Here is an 18668-nt window from a genome sequence, read left to right on the forward strand (position 1 = left end):
GAACAATCTTGGTAGAGGGGTTCACCCAAGGACCATTTGTGTCAAATTATTCTAAAATTAGGCTAGCAGTTTCACACAAGGGTGGTTTTCAAAATAATGAAGCAAAAGTGTGACATAGGGGTTGAAAATTCAAACTTATTTTTCAGGGTGGTCACCTATTTTTTATGATAGCAAATACTTCAAATTTGAAGGAAATAACTCTCGGAAAGTGTTGAGAAATGCCAATAAGAAAATATTTCAGCCTCTAATTTGAAAGTTCAGTGAATTTTTTCCATAAGATGGGTGATAAATGTTGCAGTGTTTTATGACAAGGAAATATGTATAACAGTAATTTTTTCAACATAAATGATAAGTAATGGGTGTATGTGTATGGTTTGAAACTTATTTACTCATATGTTTGTGGACATTGGCTTTTAAAATCACAATTTTTGCACAAATCTGACATGAAAATAATACTTTACCTAGAAAAGTTGTTGCTAAATGCAAAATAACTAACATATAATTATAAAACCTATTTTTCTCTCTCACTTTGCATGTTTATAAACCACATGCCAAATTTCAAGAATGTCCAGTAATTCTAATTTCTAGAATTGTCAACTCAAAATTGAGTTATTGTACAGATGCACAGGGGACACATACTGAAGATCAGTGTAAATTCATCCATTATTAGTTTTCTATTCGTAAAAAGACTAATGGTGATCAACTTTAGACAAATACTATTAAAAAATTAATTTATTCCACAAAATAACTACAAAATTGAAAATTTTCACTATAAAAACATGAAAATTCAACTGAATGTAATGCTTTAAATGAAAAAATAAGTGACTTTATACATAACTAATACACTGAAATCATTTAGTTTACATGCAATGCTTATTCATAGTAGAAAAATGACAAAATGCCATGCATGATAAAATGGAATAGTAAAATTCATACATACTTTATAATGTTACTAAAAAGGGTGCACAGGGGACAAATTGTATCAAAATATTTATTCATAGAATATGTTCATGGTAAGTAAAATTCTTTTAACTACACACTATTTACTAGTGAACATTACATATTAAGGTAAACTTAAAGAGCTTAAGAAGCAATAAAATTGATGTTTCCACTTTTAAACTTGAAAATTGGCAACTTCAGAAATAAATGCAAACAATGAATTTTAAATTGTTCAGGGTTTCTTATATAATGCTAAATTATCAAGTAATGCCTAAATTTTGCTTTCAGACTGTTAAGAATATAGAACTGCCACCACAAATTACAGTAATGCTATGAAAATTGATATATGTCAAAAAAGGGTGCACAGGGGACATCACTTTTGGCTCTGTGAATGTTTAACGGTCAGTAATATGTGAAGTTGAATGCTGCTTTTGTATCTGTTGTAACTCCCTTCCAAGGAAAATTAAGTAAAATCCCATTTTATTTAAAGAATATAAGAAATCTGACACTTTACAACTGAAAAGGTGCACAGGGGACATTTTTAGGTGTATAGACATCCATCAAGTTTCTGAGAAAGTTGATTTATTAAAGAAAAAAATCATACTGTGTCTTCACAGCTGAAGGGATAAGGATCTTAGAAAAACATTAAAACTTTAGAAAAGTAATAGGATTATGAAATTGTAGTGTTCAACATTTAAATTTAGTATTTTTTTCATTATTTTTTGTGAAGGGGGTTCCATCACAAGATGTGAAATATCGGTAACAATAAGATGTAGGTAATGAAAAGAAGTATTTTATTCAAATGTGAAGAGTTTAAGTTACACAAAAAAGCCAAAGCTGTAACAATAAAGCATGGTTTTAAAAAGTTAGCCACAGTTGAAAACTATACTTCATGTAAAATGTCACACTTTTTTGGGTGCACAGGGGACAAAATTAGCTATATAATTTAATATAACTTTAAAACTGTTTGATTCATTAGGCTGAAATTGCACACATTTATTGACTACATTGATTTGGATATAATTTGTCCCAAAATGCATTCTAAAACTAAACTGAATTAAAGTAAGGTGAGAGAAAAGAAAAAGCTTCATTATTTTGAAAACCACCCACAAGAAGATTTTTTTAAAGTTTCCACTATATACATATAGGGAAAAGTGACCACGTCCTCTGGCGGCCATGTTTTTTGATGAATCAAAATAATTTGAACAATCTTGGAAGAGGGTCACACAAGAACCATTTGTGTAAAACTATTCTAAAATCGGGCCAGCAGTTTCACACAAGAAGATTTTTTTAAAGTTTCCACTATATACATATAGGGAAAAGTGACCACGTCCTCTGGCGGCCATGTTTTTTGATGAATCAAAATAATTTGAACAATCTTGGAAGAGGGTCACACAAGAACCATTTGTGTAAAACTATTCTAAAATCGGGCCAGCAGTTTCACACAAGAAGATTTTTAAAGTTTCCACTATATAGATATAGGGAAAAGTGACCACGCCCTCTGGCGGCCATGTTTTTTGACAAATCAAAATAATTTGAACAACCTTTGTAGATGGTCAAACAAGGACCATTTGTGTAAAAATTATTCTAAAATCGGGCAAGCAGTTTCATACAGGAAGATTTTTAAAGTTTCCACTATATACATAGGGAAAAGTGACTACGCCCTGCTGCTGCCACTTTTTTGGACGAATTGGTATTATTTGAACAATCTTGGTAGAGGGTGACATAAGGACCATTTGTGTGAAATTATTTCAAAATCGGACCATCGGTTTAGGAGGAGATGTCGTTCGAATTTTTTTCTATTTTTAGCTCTGGCAGCCCCTATGTGCAACCAAGCGGAACTGTTGAACAAGTTTGGTAGAGGACCACCCAAGGAACATCATGGCCAAGTTTCGTCAAAATCCATTCATTGGTTTTGGAAGAGATGTCGTTTAAACACAAATGTTGACGAAGGACGGACGACTTGACGGACGGACGCAAGGAGACACGACGGATGACGGACACAGCGTGATCACTACAGCTCACAATGAGCACTTTGTGCTCAGGTGATCTAAAAATATCTACCGTTTCTACATGGGGCGTCGCTTAATTTGCATACATGTATAATCAACGTGGCCGATTTAATTCATTTCAAAGTTGACAGGTGACTTGGTGAAAAACGTGATAAAAACTGTGTACATGATAATTGCAGCGTTTTAATGAGATCGGGTAAATTATTGTTTTGTTGTTTTGTTTTTCAAGGCCTTGATCGAAAATGTAATTTTAACAGTGCAAATAATAAAGCACATTGTTAATTGTGGTTTTATTGACATATTTCGAACTTATGATATATATAGAAATTTTGGTAAATAAACGAGACAAGTTGTAACGACGAGTCCAATTAATTTTTAATTATTTAGTAATTTATTTTCGATAAGAATCTATTGGCCAATCTTTTTCATGATAAAATTGTTATGATTCTGGTGGCTGAACTGATCTTATATTTTGACCACCGACCGCATATTTTTTCGACCTCAAGTCCAAAATAACACACCAAAACGGGTCGCGAAATTAGGTGACAATGCAGGAAATGCAATGAACCACGTTAACGTAGACAGGTAAACGGTAAGATTAATTTAAGCATACAGCTATAAACTGTCTCTCTGTTATCTTTTAAAAGTTGGACGCCAACATTTTGCTGTTGGATTATTCCTTTTCACAAGACTGGAAACCTGGATTCTTATTTCTGAATTCCTGGTGAAAGCCCTGAACAATTTATTACATAAAGATTAAAATTATATTTTTTTATTTCACTTATTACTGTATGGGAAAACAGGTTGCTGTTAATCAGAAAATCACATGGTAATTCAAGCCACAAGAAGTGAATTACCAAACTGGTTTTAGCAAATACCAAATAACTTCTGAAAAGGCTGGTTAATGATATTATTTTTACCCAATTCAGATTTCCAATACTCAATTCAGACAAAAAGTGATGCATGAATACCCAATTGCACCGAAAGCTTACCTGGAGCCCTGGTTGGCACCGATTATTTTTCGTACATACTTAAAGACACAACTTGTTTGTTTGTTTGTTTTGTTTGTTTTGAGTTTAACGCCGTTTTTCAACAGTATTTCAGTCATGTAACGGCGGGCAGTTAACCTAACCAGTGTTCCTGGATTCTGTACCAGTACAAACCTGTTCTCCGCAAGTAACTGCCAACTTCCCCACATGAATCAGAGGTGGAGGACTAATGATTTCAGACACAATGTCGTTTATCAAATAGTCACGGAGAACATACGCCCCGCCTCGGGGTCTGCTGCTTCTTTTTACACCACATAAAAGAAATTTATATGAGATGAAAGAGAATTTTATAAGCTTTTGAAAGGTGTTTATTGTTTTCAGATTGGATGGTAAAAAATGATTTTGCAGCATTTTTTACACAAGTGGTATTACTAATTATTGGATTTCTAGCGATTTCCTGATAAGCCACTTAGACTTTTGTGGTTGCTAACTGATGTCTTAACTACAGATTTGTAGATAACACACCGATTTATGATGATCTCCAACCCGATATAACAGGGCTCCAGATAATTTTTTTGGCCAATGAGTATTTACTCATCATATTTTTTGTGAAAGAGTAAAATTGTAAAATCTGAAATTGGCTAGGAGTAATTTTACTCCTGAATATTTACAATGAATGTGAAAATAAAACAACAAACAGAAATGAGTTTTTTAACATATTCATTGGGGACATAACACCCATGACTTTGTTTGCAGTTCAGTTTCAATTCAGTATTCAAGTTTTTGCTTCTTTTTTTCTCCCTTGGCTTGCTTTGGCTTCATTCAACAAAAAATATGGAAGTTCAATATTCAATATAGATCTACCTTTAGCTATATTTTTGTTGGTTTAACCCTTTACCACACAGAACAGAAGCCAAAGTAACCTCTTTTACATAACACTGATAAGTGATAATCAATAATCGGTATATGGTTGATAAAGGTGACTGTCTTATCTGAACTGAACAGGTGTTGGCATTATTTTGTGAATACACACACTTATGTTAAAAATGTCATTATTTTAATATTTTCTGTAAGTTTGACATTATTTTTGTCAATATAAAGTTTATAGCAATTTAAATTCTCTTTCCGATGATACAAAATTTATTGTAGTTTCTCTTTGAGTTTCAAAGATATAAAGTGTTAAAGTACGGGAATATATATTTTTAGGCATAAAATTCTGTTTTGGATTACTTTCACATTGAAATTCATATACAATTTCATTTTGATGTTTGAAAGTTTGATTTATAGTTAATAGACTTATCTTCCGAATCGGAATCAGTAAGTATTTATATAAAAAAAACAACCATCAAACTGAATAACACTACAAAAATAACGGATCGTAAAATTTCTGGAAGTGCAAAAAGATTGCTGAGATCGAGACTCGTAACCGACTACAGTATTCTTGTGCTAAAAATTAAAATATTTTTAGGATAATATTACGTAATATTTTGATGATCAAACGTCGGTACATCACGGGTGACTTCCGCTGCAATTAACTCTTGGGGTGTCATAAAATATTTGAAAGCCGCGGTCCTTCTGTTTTGATTAAATTCCAAGCCATCGTATACACAAATTGTTGTTTAGGGGAAATCTGCATGTATCACGCATGACCTTCAAGACCTAACACATTTAAAAATACTTTGATGTTAAATGGTTGTTATTTTTAGAACGAGGAAAGCCCGCAAACCGGCCAGTTGCAAGCAGTTTTCTCAGTAATTTTCCATGACGTAGCGTCGTGCACATGTAGAAAAAAACCCCGGTGTCTTTCTTTGTAGCAACCACAGCTGATTTTTCAAAGTAGCTTAACCAGTGTTTTAATAACATATTCATATTCTGCTTAAATAATCAAACAAAGAACTTTTTAAATTTTTGAAATATCTTAAAAAATAAAAAAGTTATGAAGATTTGAAATTTCTTAAAACGTCATTTTTTCTGGAATTTTTCCTCTATATAAATAATAAGGAACTGATTCGCAGTCGCGGACCGTTAAAACTCCTATGTTTACATTAATGTTTGGTGTTCCACTCATTTTAAATGATAAGTAGCTGAAATTTGGCATACTAATGGTATTTTTCCTGTAGAATACATTTCTGGTGTGTGTTTTGGCATAAGGTGTATAGTTGCCTTTATATTTCACTTACAATGAGACATGGTTACGATTTTTTTTTTCTAATTGTTATATCTCGACTCCAACGCTGTCCAAGTTCAAGTATGTTACCATATTCTCACTGTTTTTTTTCATAAGACATACAAGACATAATGTATAGGACTAGGATTCTAAAATAAAGCATATAAAAACTAAATCTATCATTTTAATTAAGAAATTTAATGTATCAGATATTCCAGTGGACTGGCAAAATGGCTTAGACCGGTCATGACTCCAGATGTAAGGCATAAAAAAAAATATGTTTGTTTCCTGTAACATGCTGAAAAAAATGGGGGTCGGTAGGTAGGGAATTTTTTTTTTTTTTTAAATTTTTTTTTAGTAGGTGTCAGAACATTTCAGTGTTTAGTAACCTTATTATCGCCATTTAACTGCCTAATCAGGCCTCAACCTTAACTTTCTTCAGCAGTTGCCAGCAGGTTCACCAACTGCTAAAATCTAGTAGACCTGCTCAGACTTTAGTGGACCTCCAATTCTATCTCATAAATTGTGATGCAGTAGACGTCATAACTTCATATGACTCAAAGAAACAGGACTTATTTCTTAATAATTAAAAATGGAAGACTGTAGCAATCTGTTATCCCGAAAAATAATTATTTTGAAAAGTGTCCCAAAATATGGACACAATCAGCACCAGTGTTGAAAGTGAAAAAAAAAACATCAACAATTATCGGTAATCATTCTGATGATAAACTAAGTAATTGGCCTCGTTTTCGTCATCAATTAACACCCCCTCAAAGAGCTAAAAGAAGTGTGTCGGTTATTGTGGCATCTGCAGTGGAGATCAAAGCGGTATAGTTTCCACGAGATTGTCATTGCATTACGTCATGTTTTCGCGCCATGTGACACATCACTGTCTCATCGTACTTTCTCGATTCCTTTAATTGTTGAGAAGAAATCAGTAAAAAAGTTTTTTCTTTAATTTTTTAAAAAGCGAATGTGCAATATCCCGAATAAACTGACATGTAAATGTGTCAGATCGTGAACGATACTGACCTATTTGCCCTCAAGAAATTTACATTATTGTTTGAGAAGAATATCTAACACAGTGTTGTGTCAAAAAATATATGTACGAAGACTTATTTAAAACTTATTAAAAATCGCAACGACATCATACTGCCTCATTTTAAAACCACATTTGTATTTACGTTCATGAGGTCACGTAACCTATTCTGCCGTGCTAACAGAAATCTGTTTGCCAAAAAATCGTTTTACTCCATGTATTTAAATTGCTGCGGCTTTTTCATTATTTAAGATTTTTTAATTTTGTTTTTTGTACTTTCTGGTCAAAAGTCTGAATTTTATTACCATAGTATGTACCGTTTATTTACTTTAAAAAGGAAATAAATAATCAAGATCGCGCTGTTTGAAATTTTACAAAACATTATATGAAAATTTGATCGTTTTAAAAGAATTTTGCCTACATTCCTGTCGATATCTTATTAAAATTGTTATAGAATTCAAACTGTATTAGTTCTCAAGCGGTGTTGAATATCTGAAGCGAATATATTAAAAAATGAATGCACTACGCGCGTTTTTTGTGTCGAAAGTAACTGCGATGTAAATTAAGTATTACGATAAAGCGCACGTGCTTGTGGAATGGAAAATTACCAGCATGACGTTTTGATATTTTTACGATTCGCGGGTAAATTCCAGTCAATCCAGGTAATTTTGCCTGATGTAATTACTCAATTTGGTAAAGTTACCACGTAAAAACCACTCACCCGATCGGTGGAGTAGTCCATTTGTGCTATCCTGACTTTAACTCGCCAATGCTTATAACTGTAGAATGCCGTACTAAGGCAAAATCAACTTTCGTTTTGTGAATTCGCCGATATGGGTACGATCCCCCACCCCCCATCACCCCTATTTTTCCACTTTTAAGGGTTTTATTTTATTTGCAAACCGTGACTGAAAATTGGTTGACCGTCGGTCTACCCAACTTTTGATAGTGGACCTGCCGATTTTGGTTGCGTCGGTCCAACGGTCCACCGCTAAGGTCGAGGCCTGTATAAATTAAATTACTAATCAAATAAAATTGTTGAAAATTTGCTCCCGCCTTTCAATAACAGATGTTGTTCATACAAGTTTTTTTTCTACACTGATTCCTTTCGTTCAGTAAACATTGTGTAACAGGCAAAGTTGATAGTTTTGCAGACAGACATAGCTTCGGGCCGTTTTTGCCAATTAGAGATTTTCGGGGCCACAATTAATCTTTTGTCGCAAATGGCTCAAGTGCAACCGACAGCGTGACCCCTGAACAAGTGGTACAAACATGACAATAGACTGCTCTTCTACGAATTGTTTATCAATAAACGTTTACACCTTGATCAATAAACACCTTTCATAATGAAGTACAAAATACAAACCGCGAGATAACCACGTGTCAGTCAGCGCGTGGCGTGACTGACATCTGTCAGTAGCTAATTAGTATATGACGCTCCGCCTACTGCCATACTTCCGCTTGTGGCGGCGAACAGTATTGAAATTCACCGAGATTTTGATTGACTAGGGGCAGAACTTTTGAACTCGATATGCATCAAAGAAAACTTCTCGATTTTCGCGGGTGAAAACCCGGAACCTCGAGTCTACCGACAAACAGGCTTTTCGCCATGTTGTTTCATGTCGACAGAACCAGGAATGTCCGTGACTATGCGCGACGAGGTCGGGTGCAACTAAATTATCCCTATAATCAATAAAGATATGATCAGAATCTCGAATTTCAGCCCATAAAAAAATTGCGGTCGGCGGTAAAAACTTACGGTCGGTCGGGTTACAGGAAACAAACATATTTTTTTTTTAGGCCTAATTCTGAAATACACAGTGTAAACTGTATCAGTATATGACTATACATTTTAAATTATTATACATATACCTTTCAAATGATTTCCTAAACAAAAATAATATATAATAATCATTAGACACGTGCCATGTATGAACAATACTATTGAATTGATATTTTCATTTTTTCGTACCCGTTAGGTACGAACAGGTTGAGTACGAAACGCGTATGAAAAATCGTCCTTTTATGCATTGAAATTGCGTAAGTAATAACAATTATTAACAGACTTTAATTGGAAATAAAAACAATTTCTTGGAACATTCACTTCTGGGGGCAAATCGTGACTCTTTTCCTTAAATAAGAAAATAATTCATAACGAAAGTGAAATTCCGGTCAGCTGTTCGTCAGCGTTGTTTCGACATTGAATTTTCTCAATAAATATTACTTCTGCTTCATAGTTTCAGTCAAATATTAATATTTTTACAGACATACATATTTTCCAAATAAAAACCGGTGGAAATAGGTCTTTTTACATGATTTTCGAGCCGAATCAATCGATTTACCGCATTGACCTAATTGATCAATTTTCCAACATGGCGGACCGCCGAGTGAAAAAAAATGGAAGCGGGGAGTTTGAATTTAAAAATGAAAATGCGGCATACTTGTAATAGGTTCCGAAACATAATTTTGGTATCAAATTTATTGTTAGGGTTTGTATTTATTAAAAATAAATGTTAATTCAGCGAATATGGTATATTTGGGCGTATTTTTCACGTCAACTTACGAACATGTACGTTCAGTGTGGGAGAATGCCTACCGTGCTCTGTTACATAAAGCATCCAGACGAATCAGATTTTGTTAACTCTAGTAAAAAGTAATTGCTTGCGTTTTTGTAATTTCATATACGTTTTTATACGCTTAAAAATCATCAGACATGCGTATATGCATTATTTCAAAGCTTAATTTACGCTAATACGCATCTTATCTGGAGCCCTGATATAAAACAATTTGAACGTCAAATTATTTTGACTGAGACTTTGGCGTGAATGGGAATGCTGGGTTCTGTTGTCCTTGAGGTTGTAAACACACATAATTGCCTTCAAAGTATAAAATTTATAGTGTAGTGCCTGCATACAGTCTGGGTTGGCCTGCAGGGCGATAGCCTGAACCCATAGTCGAACTAATGCGATGTATACAGTTTGTTTTATATTGTGACGGTCAAACTGTAACGGTGGCTGGAAAAGTCAGAAACTAAAAAGCAGCCACTCAGCGACAGTAAGCTTGTCTACCTGAACCTAGTCCTGGCTTCCAAAACTCTAAATGCCGCTTTTTTATCCCCCGACGAAAGTCGGAGGGATATAGTTTTGGCGTTGTCCGTCCGTCCGTCCTTCCGTCCGTCCGTCTTTCCGTCCGTCCTTCCGTCTTTCCGTCCGGAGCCATATCTAGGAAATGGTTGGGAATATTTATTTAAAATTTCATATACATGTTCACCACTATGAGTTCTTGCGGCCCGTCAAGTTTCAGTCAGATTGCCCGAGTAACACCAGAGTTATGGCCCTTAGAAGTTTTTAGTATTAACTATATAGGGTACTATAAATATGGCAATTTCTGCATCATAACTTTTGATATATTTGACTTAGAACTATGAAACTTAAACAGAATTTAGATCACCATAATGTGGTTGTGTACACACAATTTCATTCGGATTTATTTTGTAAATTAAGAGTTATTTCCCTTTAATTGTATAAAAATCCACATATTTGTACATAACAAACTTACCATTTGGTAGAATTTCATTAAATTTCTTTCATTCTTTTCCATGAACATTTATTGTAAACATGTGAAGTTGTGTACCCACACCTGGTCACCCCTTACCTTGATCACACACCTCCCCTTGACACCCCCCCCCCCCCCACCCACAAAAAAAAAAAAAAAAAAAAAAAAAAAAAAAAAAAAAATTCCTTATTTTAGATTTTTTTCAAACAAACTTCATATACATGTTCACCACTATGAGGTTATGGGCCCCATCAAGTTTCAGACAGATTGCCCAAGTAACACCAGAGTTATGGCCCTTAGAAATTTCTAGTGTTAACTATATAGGGTACTATAGATCTATAGATATGGCAATTTCTGCATTGTAACTTTTGATATATTTTACCTAGAACTATGAAACTTTAACAGAATTTAGAGCACTATAATGTGGTTGTGCACAGACAGTTTTGTACGGATTTCTTTTGTAACTTCAGAGTTATTGCCCTTTAATTGTCTAAAAATCCACATAATTTATTTGTACATAACAAACTTACCATTTGGCAGAATTTCATTAAATTTCTTTCATTCTTTTATATGAACATTTATTATAAACAAATTCATTTCTTATTTTAGATTTTTTTCAAACCTTCCAAGTTGTACCATTCCCCCACCTCACTTCTCCACCCAGTCATGCCCACCACTGATCATGCATCCTCTCCCCCCCCCCCCCCCCATCCACCCCCACCAACTTCACCCCTTTTACCCTTTTTTTTTTCATGTTTAATTTTCAATCAATATTTATAATCAGCATGTGAAATTTTGTTTCCTCTCCCGTTCCCCTGCACTCCCACCCCCTAAAAAAATAAATATATACATATATGTATATATACATCTATATATTTCCATTCCTTTTTTTTTTTTTTTAAATGTTCAAACCTTCAACATGTTAAGTTGTGACTGCACAAACCTTGCCCTCAGCCATGTTCAAGATATCTCACCTGTGTTCTCTTAAGGAAACTGTCCTTTTAAGTTCAAATGTACATGTTAAACAGCAACACCTGGTGCCAAACCACTTGAAGACAATATTTCGTTCCAGTTAAACTTCAAGCTCATATTTCAATTAACTGCATTTAATTTTAAAAGCTAAGCTTATTACAGTAAGCATATCCCATTCAAAATAAATTCTTTAGTCAGGATCAAAGTATCATACATTTATTATATACTCTTTAATTAAACATTTGTTTTCTGTTAAATTGATTTTGACTAATGAAATTATTTGCTTCTTATTAACATCCTTTCACTTTTTGCTGGATATATCTTTTTGCCATTCCTCACCACAAACCCTTTCGGCGGGGGATACCAATTCATCGAATTTGCTTGTTATATTTTATTTTTTTCATAGTTGCGGCTTTAGAGTTTTGGACCAGGCCTACTATGAAACCATACCAAAAAAAAAAATTGTCCAACTTTTCGTCGCAAACGTAGTCAACTGAAATTTTGAACGAAGATGTATGGATATCTTGATAAAGTAATCACTTCTACATCAGTTAACACCATTTATCAAATTCTGGAAGCAAATCTTACAATAAAATCGCCGATATTTACAAGTCACTGCTAGATCAGCATTATTTCGGCGGCCGTTGTTGAATAGCTACAACGAGATTCTCGCATGACGTAACAGCGCGAGCCGCTAAAAATACACATGTAGAGTCTCTAGAGTACCTTGTAAACAAAAGAAATGATTTATACATACAAGTTTTCTTAAGGATTTATCTATGAAAGTAATCATTCAAATCAATTTCAATTAAAAATAACCATTTTCCCAAGTTTTTGTGCCACCGGGATGCTGATGCAACTTCAAATACGAAGCGGCACACGTGAGTGCTCTCTTAGCGGTTCGCGCGGGCGAAAGGTCAGTCTCGTATTTCAAAGGAGCAAGATGGCGGCGTAGAGTAAAAGTTTCAGACCAGTTCGAAATTGTCAGGTAGTTCTGCCATCAATTATGGGTTTTAATGCGTAAAATTTGGCACAATGGTAGATTTTACTATATACATGGGTGAAAGTTTGGAATATTGAAAATCCTGAAAAAAAATTGCTGGGGGCATGGGGGCCGCTAGGGTAGCCCTGGTAGGGGGGCCAGGGGGGCAAAGCCCCCCGGAAGCTACTGAGAATTAGTGATTTTGAATGCTTAGAACAGCCCTATTCTAGCCTTATATGTGTGCCAAAAAATTACTAATTATGTTGCACAAAATGCATGATTATCAGTTAACAGTAACTTTTTTAAGTCAACGACTTGTTTCAACAATATACCCTCAACATGTTTTTGTAAGGTTCAGAATCAGACTGAAACAACCCGATAATTCTAGCAACATTTTTGTTTTTTCATCCCACCCTTTTTTTTAAGTTTTGGCACAACATTCACTAAATGCAGACCCTGCAATATCCGGTTTTCGTAGCAAAAGACCCCATAGATCACCATCAGTGCCACATTCAGATAGCCAAACCAATCTCCATTTGTTACCATGTTTGCTTTCTAAGTCCTAGGTATTGTACGCTGGCGGTAAAAACTTCATTTTTCACCCACTATCCCGTGACCCCTAATTACGGCGCGTTCATCCCCAATAAAAATCTTGATTTTATTCATGTTCCTCATGGAAAAACTTTGGAGATAAAAAGCCTGCAAAGCGTAGAAATCAAGACATGCGTTTGAAAGTCCGTGCAAACTTTGACTCGGCAATTTTAGGCGCACGTGAAAGTCATGAAAACGTGAGTGAATAGTTATATAAATGGTCGTCTTGCTTCCTTTTATCAGTATGCAGCTGTTTATATATTTTTCCTGTATCCTATCTGATCTACATTGCTTTGGATTCGAAACCCCGGAAATAATTATTTTGAGAAGTGTCCAAGAATATGGACACAATAATTATCATCAACCATCCCTGTTCAAAGCGGAAGAACATTAACAATTATCGGTAAATATTCTGTTGATAAAATAAGTACTGGCCTTGTTTTCGTCATCAGTTAAAACCCCCTCAAAGAGCTAAAAGAAGTGTGTCGGCAACATGGCATCTGTAGTGGAGATCAAAGTTGCCCGAGATTGTCATGGCATTACGTCATATTTTCGCGCCATGTGACACATCACTGTCTAATCGTACCGCCTCGGTTCTTTAAAACAGTAAAAAGTATCTTCTTTATTTTCTTTTTAAAAGCGAATGAGCAATATTCCGTATAAACTGACAGGTAAACTGTGTCAAACGACAAGTGACCTATTTGCCCTCAAGGAATTTATATTTTTGTTTGAGAAGAATATCTTACATATCCTGTCAAAAATACACCTACAAAGATTCATTTACTTATCAAACTTATTTAAAACCACAGCAACATCATACTGCTTTATTTTAAAACCACATTTCTATTTACGTCCACGAGGTGTTACTGCCGCATTACAGAAATGTTTGCCAAAATTGTTTTACTCGATGTATTGAAAAAGCTGCCGCGTTTTTATTATTTAAGATTTTTTAATTCTGTTTTTTGTACTTTCTTGTCAAAAGTCTGAATTTTATGACCATAGAATGTATTACTTATTTACTTTTAAAAATAAATAAATAATTAAGACCGCGCTGTTTGAAATTTTACAAATAACTGTATGAAAATTCGATCGTTTTTATAGAATATTGCCTACATTTCTGTCGATATCTTATTAAAATTGTTATAGAATTCAAACTGTGTTACTTCTCAAGTGGTGCTGAAAATTTGAAGCGATTATATTAAAAAATGAATGCATTACGTGCGTTTTTTGGTGTACGTGTCGATAAACAAAGATATTATTATTACGATAGGTCGCTCATGTTCGTGGAATGGAAAATTACTGGTATGACGTTTTGATATTTTTACGATTCGCGGGAAAATTCCAGTCAATCCAGGTTATTTTTAAGGATGTAATTTCTGAATTTGGTAAAGATACGAGAAAAATCCACTCACCCGATCCGACGAGCATACAGAGAGGTCCATTCGTCCCTATCCAGACATTAACTCGCCAATCCTCGCATAAGACATAACTCGCAATATACGAGGTGTCTAAATGTTCTTAGTGTTTGAAGATAAAATTGCATGCAAGAAATCGAGAAATGCATGCTGCAGACATCCTGACGCGGGGGAACTTTTCGGCGCATGTAAAATTTATATGAAAAACTAACAGTTGTTTTTATTGAAGTACAGCGACTATGCGGGCCAATCAAAATTGTCATATGCGAGATGCGCTGCAAACATAGAGTCGGTTGTGTTTGTCGGCGATCAATTGATTTTTCGATCTTTGTGGGAATGACGACACTATACCCCCCCCCCCCCCCCCCCCCGACTTTCGACCCGGATTTAGACTATTTGGAAAAACGATCCCGGTCGAGATGGAAAATCCGGAACTTCCGGAGTATTCCGGAAAACTTTCACCCATGTATATATTAACTGATCAGAAAGTGCTGCTGCTGATTTCTTTTAAAATGTACAAACGCGAGCGTGTCAGATTTCTGGCACGATTATTGGTATGATTTCCCTACGGAGTGCACTTCAGCTCTCCCGTCCAAATCCAGTATATAAACCAAGAGAGCTGAAGATCTTAAGCTAACCTGAACCCAGATCATGGCAAGATTAATTTCCTTTGGAGCGTGCAGGGCAGAAAGACCTTGTGTAACTCTTGCCAAAGAGAATGTTTCGATTTGATCCCGATTAACATCAGGCAGAGACTGATTCTATCACGATTATGTACTAGTGTATTTGGCCGTATTATGGTTTGAATCATTTTGAGTACGAAACACAAGTTGCACAGAGTTCGAACAAAAGATACCTCTTCTTTTCCTTCCAACACGATAAGTTTATATTTTTTCACATTATCTCCTAGCCTCTTTAGACAGTTGATCCTTTCTGCCATTATAACGCATTTGCTAGCAGAGTTTTTAAAAAAATTACATCCTTTTTCGTACTCATTTCGCGCGTTCGATAGCGTAGAACGTCATCAATTTTGCGGCTGGGATAAAGAACGAAATGGACTCCATTTCGCGAAATATATTTTTGGTCAGTTTTGATGATATATTTATCTTATTTATAATCGAACTGTTATTTTCTTATTTGTGACTTTAACTTCAAAGATATTTTCTTCAAGTTCAACTTCAACGACGTAGGCCTACTCTCCAATGCCTCTGTGGACATCGACGGGAGAGGGTTAAAAACTGCACATGGCAGAGTGAGAAACGCATCTTCTAGTCCAAATAATATGACTGTCGCTGTCCTGTCACGTCCAAACTTATTCTGCATATTTATGTTAGGAAATCCCCAATGGAATCCGCTGGGAACGTTTTCTGGTACATGTACAAAGTCAAAGTCAAAGTCAAAAGTTTATTAAATGTAACAAAGGCCTCCGGTCCAAAATACACTACATAATATATAGTAAGTGGTTCAATCAGATAGTTGTGATCACACAAAATGTATACATATACACTGATTAAGTTGAGACACATATTCATAGATTCAGCACACAGTCGACTAGCAAACATATCTTAACATAATAGTTCTATAGGCTGCTGAATATCATAATTAACAGGTCAAACATTATTTAAAAGCTTCTCAAGATACAATGCTGTTTGATATAACACCTTTTCATTATCAGAGCTAAGTATGTTATAAAAACTTTGTATACTTCTGTCAGATGAATACCAATTAAGAAGATACTGATTACGGATCTCACTAAATTTCTCACATTGAAAAAAAGCATGATATTCACATTCAACAATACTAGTGTTACTTCTATTATAACAAAATTGGCAGATACGAGATTCAAAAGGGGTATTGTTGTGCCTACCAGTTTTAACATGCAGCTTATGGCTTGAACAACGAAATTTTGACATTGCTAGCCTGTATTTAAATGGCAAATTTATTGTAAGGTAACGTTCTGTATTTAATAAAGTTTTAAAATGTTTATAATGGTGACATCTACTTGATTCATCGATAGACTCTTTCCAGTTTTGTGTATGACAATCTATGAGTCTTTGACGAAAAATACTAACGAAGTAGTCAATATCTCCAACATCATGTGAAACCCAAACATAACCAAAACCATACAAAAATAACAAGTGTTTGACCTGAGTAGCCCAGGTGATTCTGCCTACGTTATCTAAAGATTTTAGCATATAATAACACCGTTTAGGGTATCTAGAGTTATCCATCTGTATTAGTTTACACCAATACTTAACACAGTTTGAATAATAGGTTATACACATTGGTAGTCTGCCACATTCTCCCAAAACAATCATATTATTCGTTGAGTTTTTTACTCCAAGAAATTTTTTACAAAAATTAGTATGTATGTTTTCTATTTCTGGCGAATATTTATATCCCCAAATCTGCGATCCATAGCAGAGTACTGGTTTTACCATAGCATCAAATAACTGAAACAACTGTTTAATGTTAAAATATCCAAATGGCCTTTGATAGTTATACATAGCATATATCGACTTTTGTGCCTGTGACGCTAACTTTTCTTTAGCTGCTGTCCAAGATAAGGTCGGCGTAAATAAGATGCCCATATTATTGTAAACAGCCGTAACGCTAACTAACTGGCCACGGAAAAAACATATTTCATTAATTCTTAAGGGTCCACCATTTCGAAATACAATTATTTTAGTTTTACTGAGGTTAACTTCCATCCCTGTTGAATTACAAAATTGTTCTATTACGTTGAGTTGTTGTTGTAACTTAAATACAGTTTCTGCACAATTTGCAATGTCATCTGCAAATATCAGACATAATATATCAGGTATTGAATTGTCGATAAAAATACCTGATTTGCATTTTTCACGCAGTAAGGAGGATAATTGATCAATAAATAAGGAAAAAATCACAGGACTACTTATGTCCCCTTGTCTTGTACCAATGTTACACGGAAAATAATCCGTTACTCTCCCCGTTGATGTCTTAACACAAGATTGTAAATTTTGATACATTTGAGCAAGGATCCTGAGAAAATTACCGTTTACACCTTTAGATTGTAAACTTTCAAATAACTTTTTATGGTTAATCTTATCAAAAGCTTTCTTGAAATCGACATATAGGCAGTAAAAACGACCACCAGATCTAGACAAGTATTTCTGAGCCATGGCTTGTAAACAAAACACGTTATCAATGGCAGAATAACCACGTCTAAAACCTGCTTGGGCTTCATCAATTTTTTGATTGTTTTCAGCCCACGAATATAAACGTGAGTTCATTATATTAGAAAAGATTTTGTACATTGTGGTAGTTACAGATATACCTCTATAATTGTTCGGATCATTAAGGGCTCCTGACTTATGTATTGGACAGATTATACTTTGACCCCAAGAAGTGGGGAAACTCCCACTCATGAATATCTTGTTAAATAGAGCGCATAGTTTTGTTTTTCGTCAGTTAACAGTTTTTCAATCTCGGCCAGACAAAAGTTGTAAGGCAGTCTGTCAAGCACTTTCATGATGCTTCCTTTTATATCACGCGGACTTTAGGGTGAAACAGATAGGGTGAATTTTATTCTATTTTTGCATCTTTACTTGTTTTATTGTATATCTTACTGACATATACTAACTGCGAGGTACATTTCTGATGCATGTTTGTGGTGTTTCCTTTCACAATAAACGCATGAAACCAAAGCTACCTGGTGAGGACTGAATAAGAGTGTGCAATATCAACGACAGGCAGTGTTCAAACGCATTTGAAAGAAGTCAAAAAAGCTGAATGTTTTTGGGAAAATGTATATTTTTTCCTTCTTATGTACAGTATAATACAATCGGGTGTAAGTTTTGTTGCAGTTTTCATCAGAGACTAAATTCTTTGTGCATTTTTAAGCAATGACAGGCAGTGAAAGTGCATTAATTTTGAAAGAAATTTCAGACGCTGAATGTTTAGCAAAAAACGTATTTGTTATTCTGAATTCCTAATATACCAGTTTTTTTCGCAGTATTTTTCAAAAT

The 18668-nt window shown here is 34.7% G+C and overlaps 1 protein-coding gene across 2 annotated transcripts in view; it reads right to left on the reverse strand.

The window, feature by feature from the left end:
- Nucleotides 1-15687, reverse strand: part of LOC123530364 (E3 ubiquitin-protein ligase RNF8-like) — a 37846-nt gene extending 22159 nt beyond the window's left edge. For both annotated transcript variants that reach the window (XM_045311146.2, XM_045311138.2), the window contains exon 1: nucleotides 15518-15687. In XM_045311146.2, the coding sequence (XP_045167081.2) occupies nucleotides 15518-15601 (84 nt within the window). In that variant the 5' untranslated portion in view covers nucleotides 15602-15687. The remainder of the gene's footprint in view (nucleotides 1-15517) is intronic.
- Nucleotides 15688-18668: the final 2981 nt, after the last annotated feature.

The sequence above is a fragment of the Mercenaria mercenaria genome, chromosome 1 (assembly GCF_021730395.1).
Source record: "Mercenaria mercenaria strain notata chromosome 1, MADL_Memer_1, whole genome shotgun sequence".
Classification (NCBI taxonomy): Eukaryota; Metazoa; Mollusca; class Bivalvia; order Venerida; family Veneridae; genus Mercenaria; species Mercenaria mercenaria.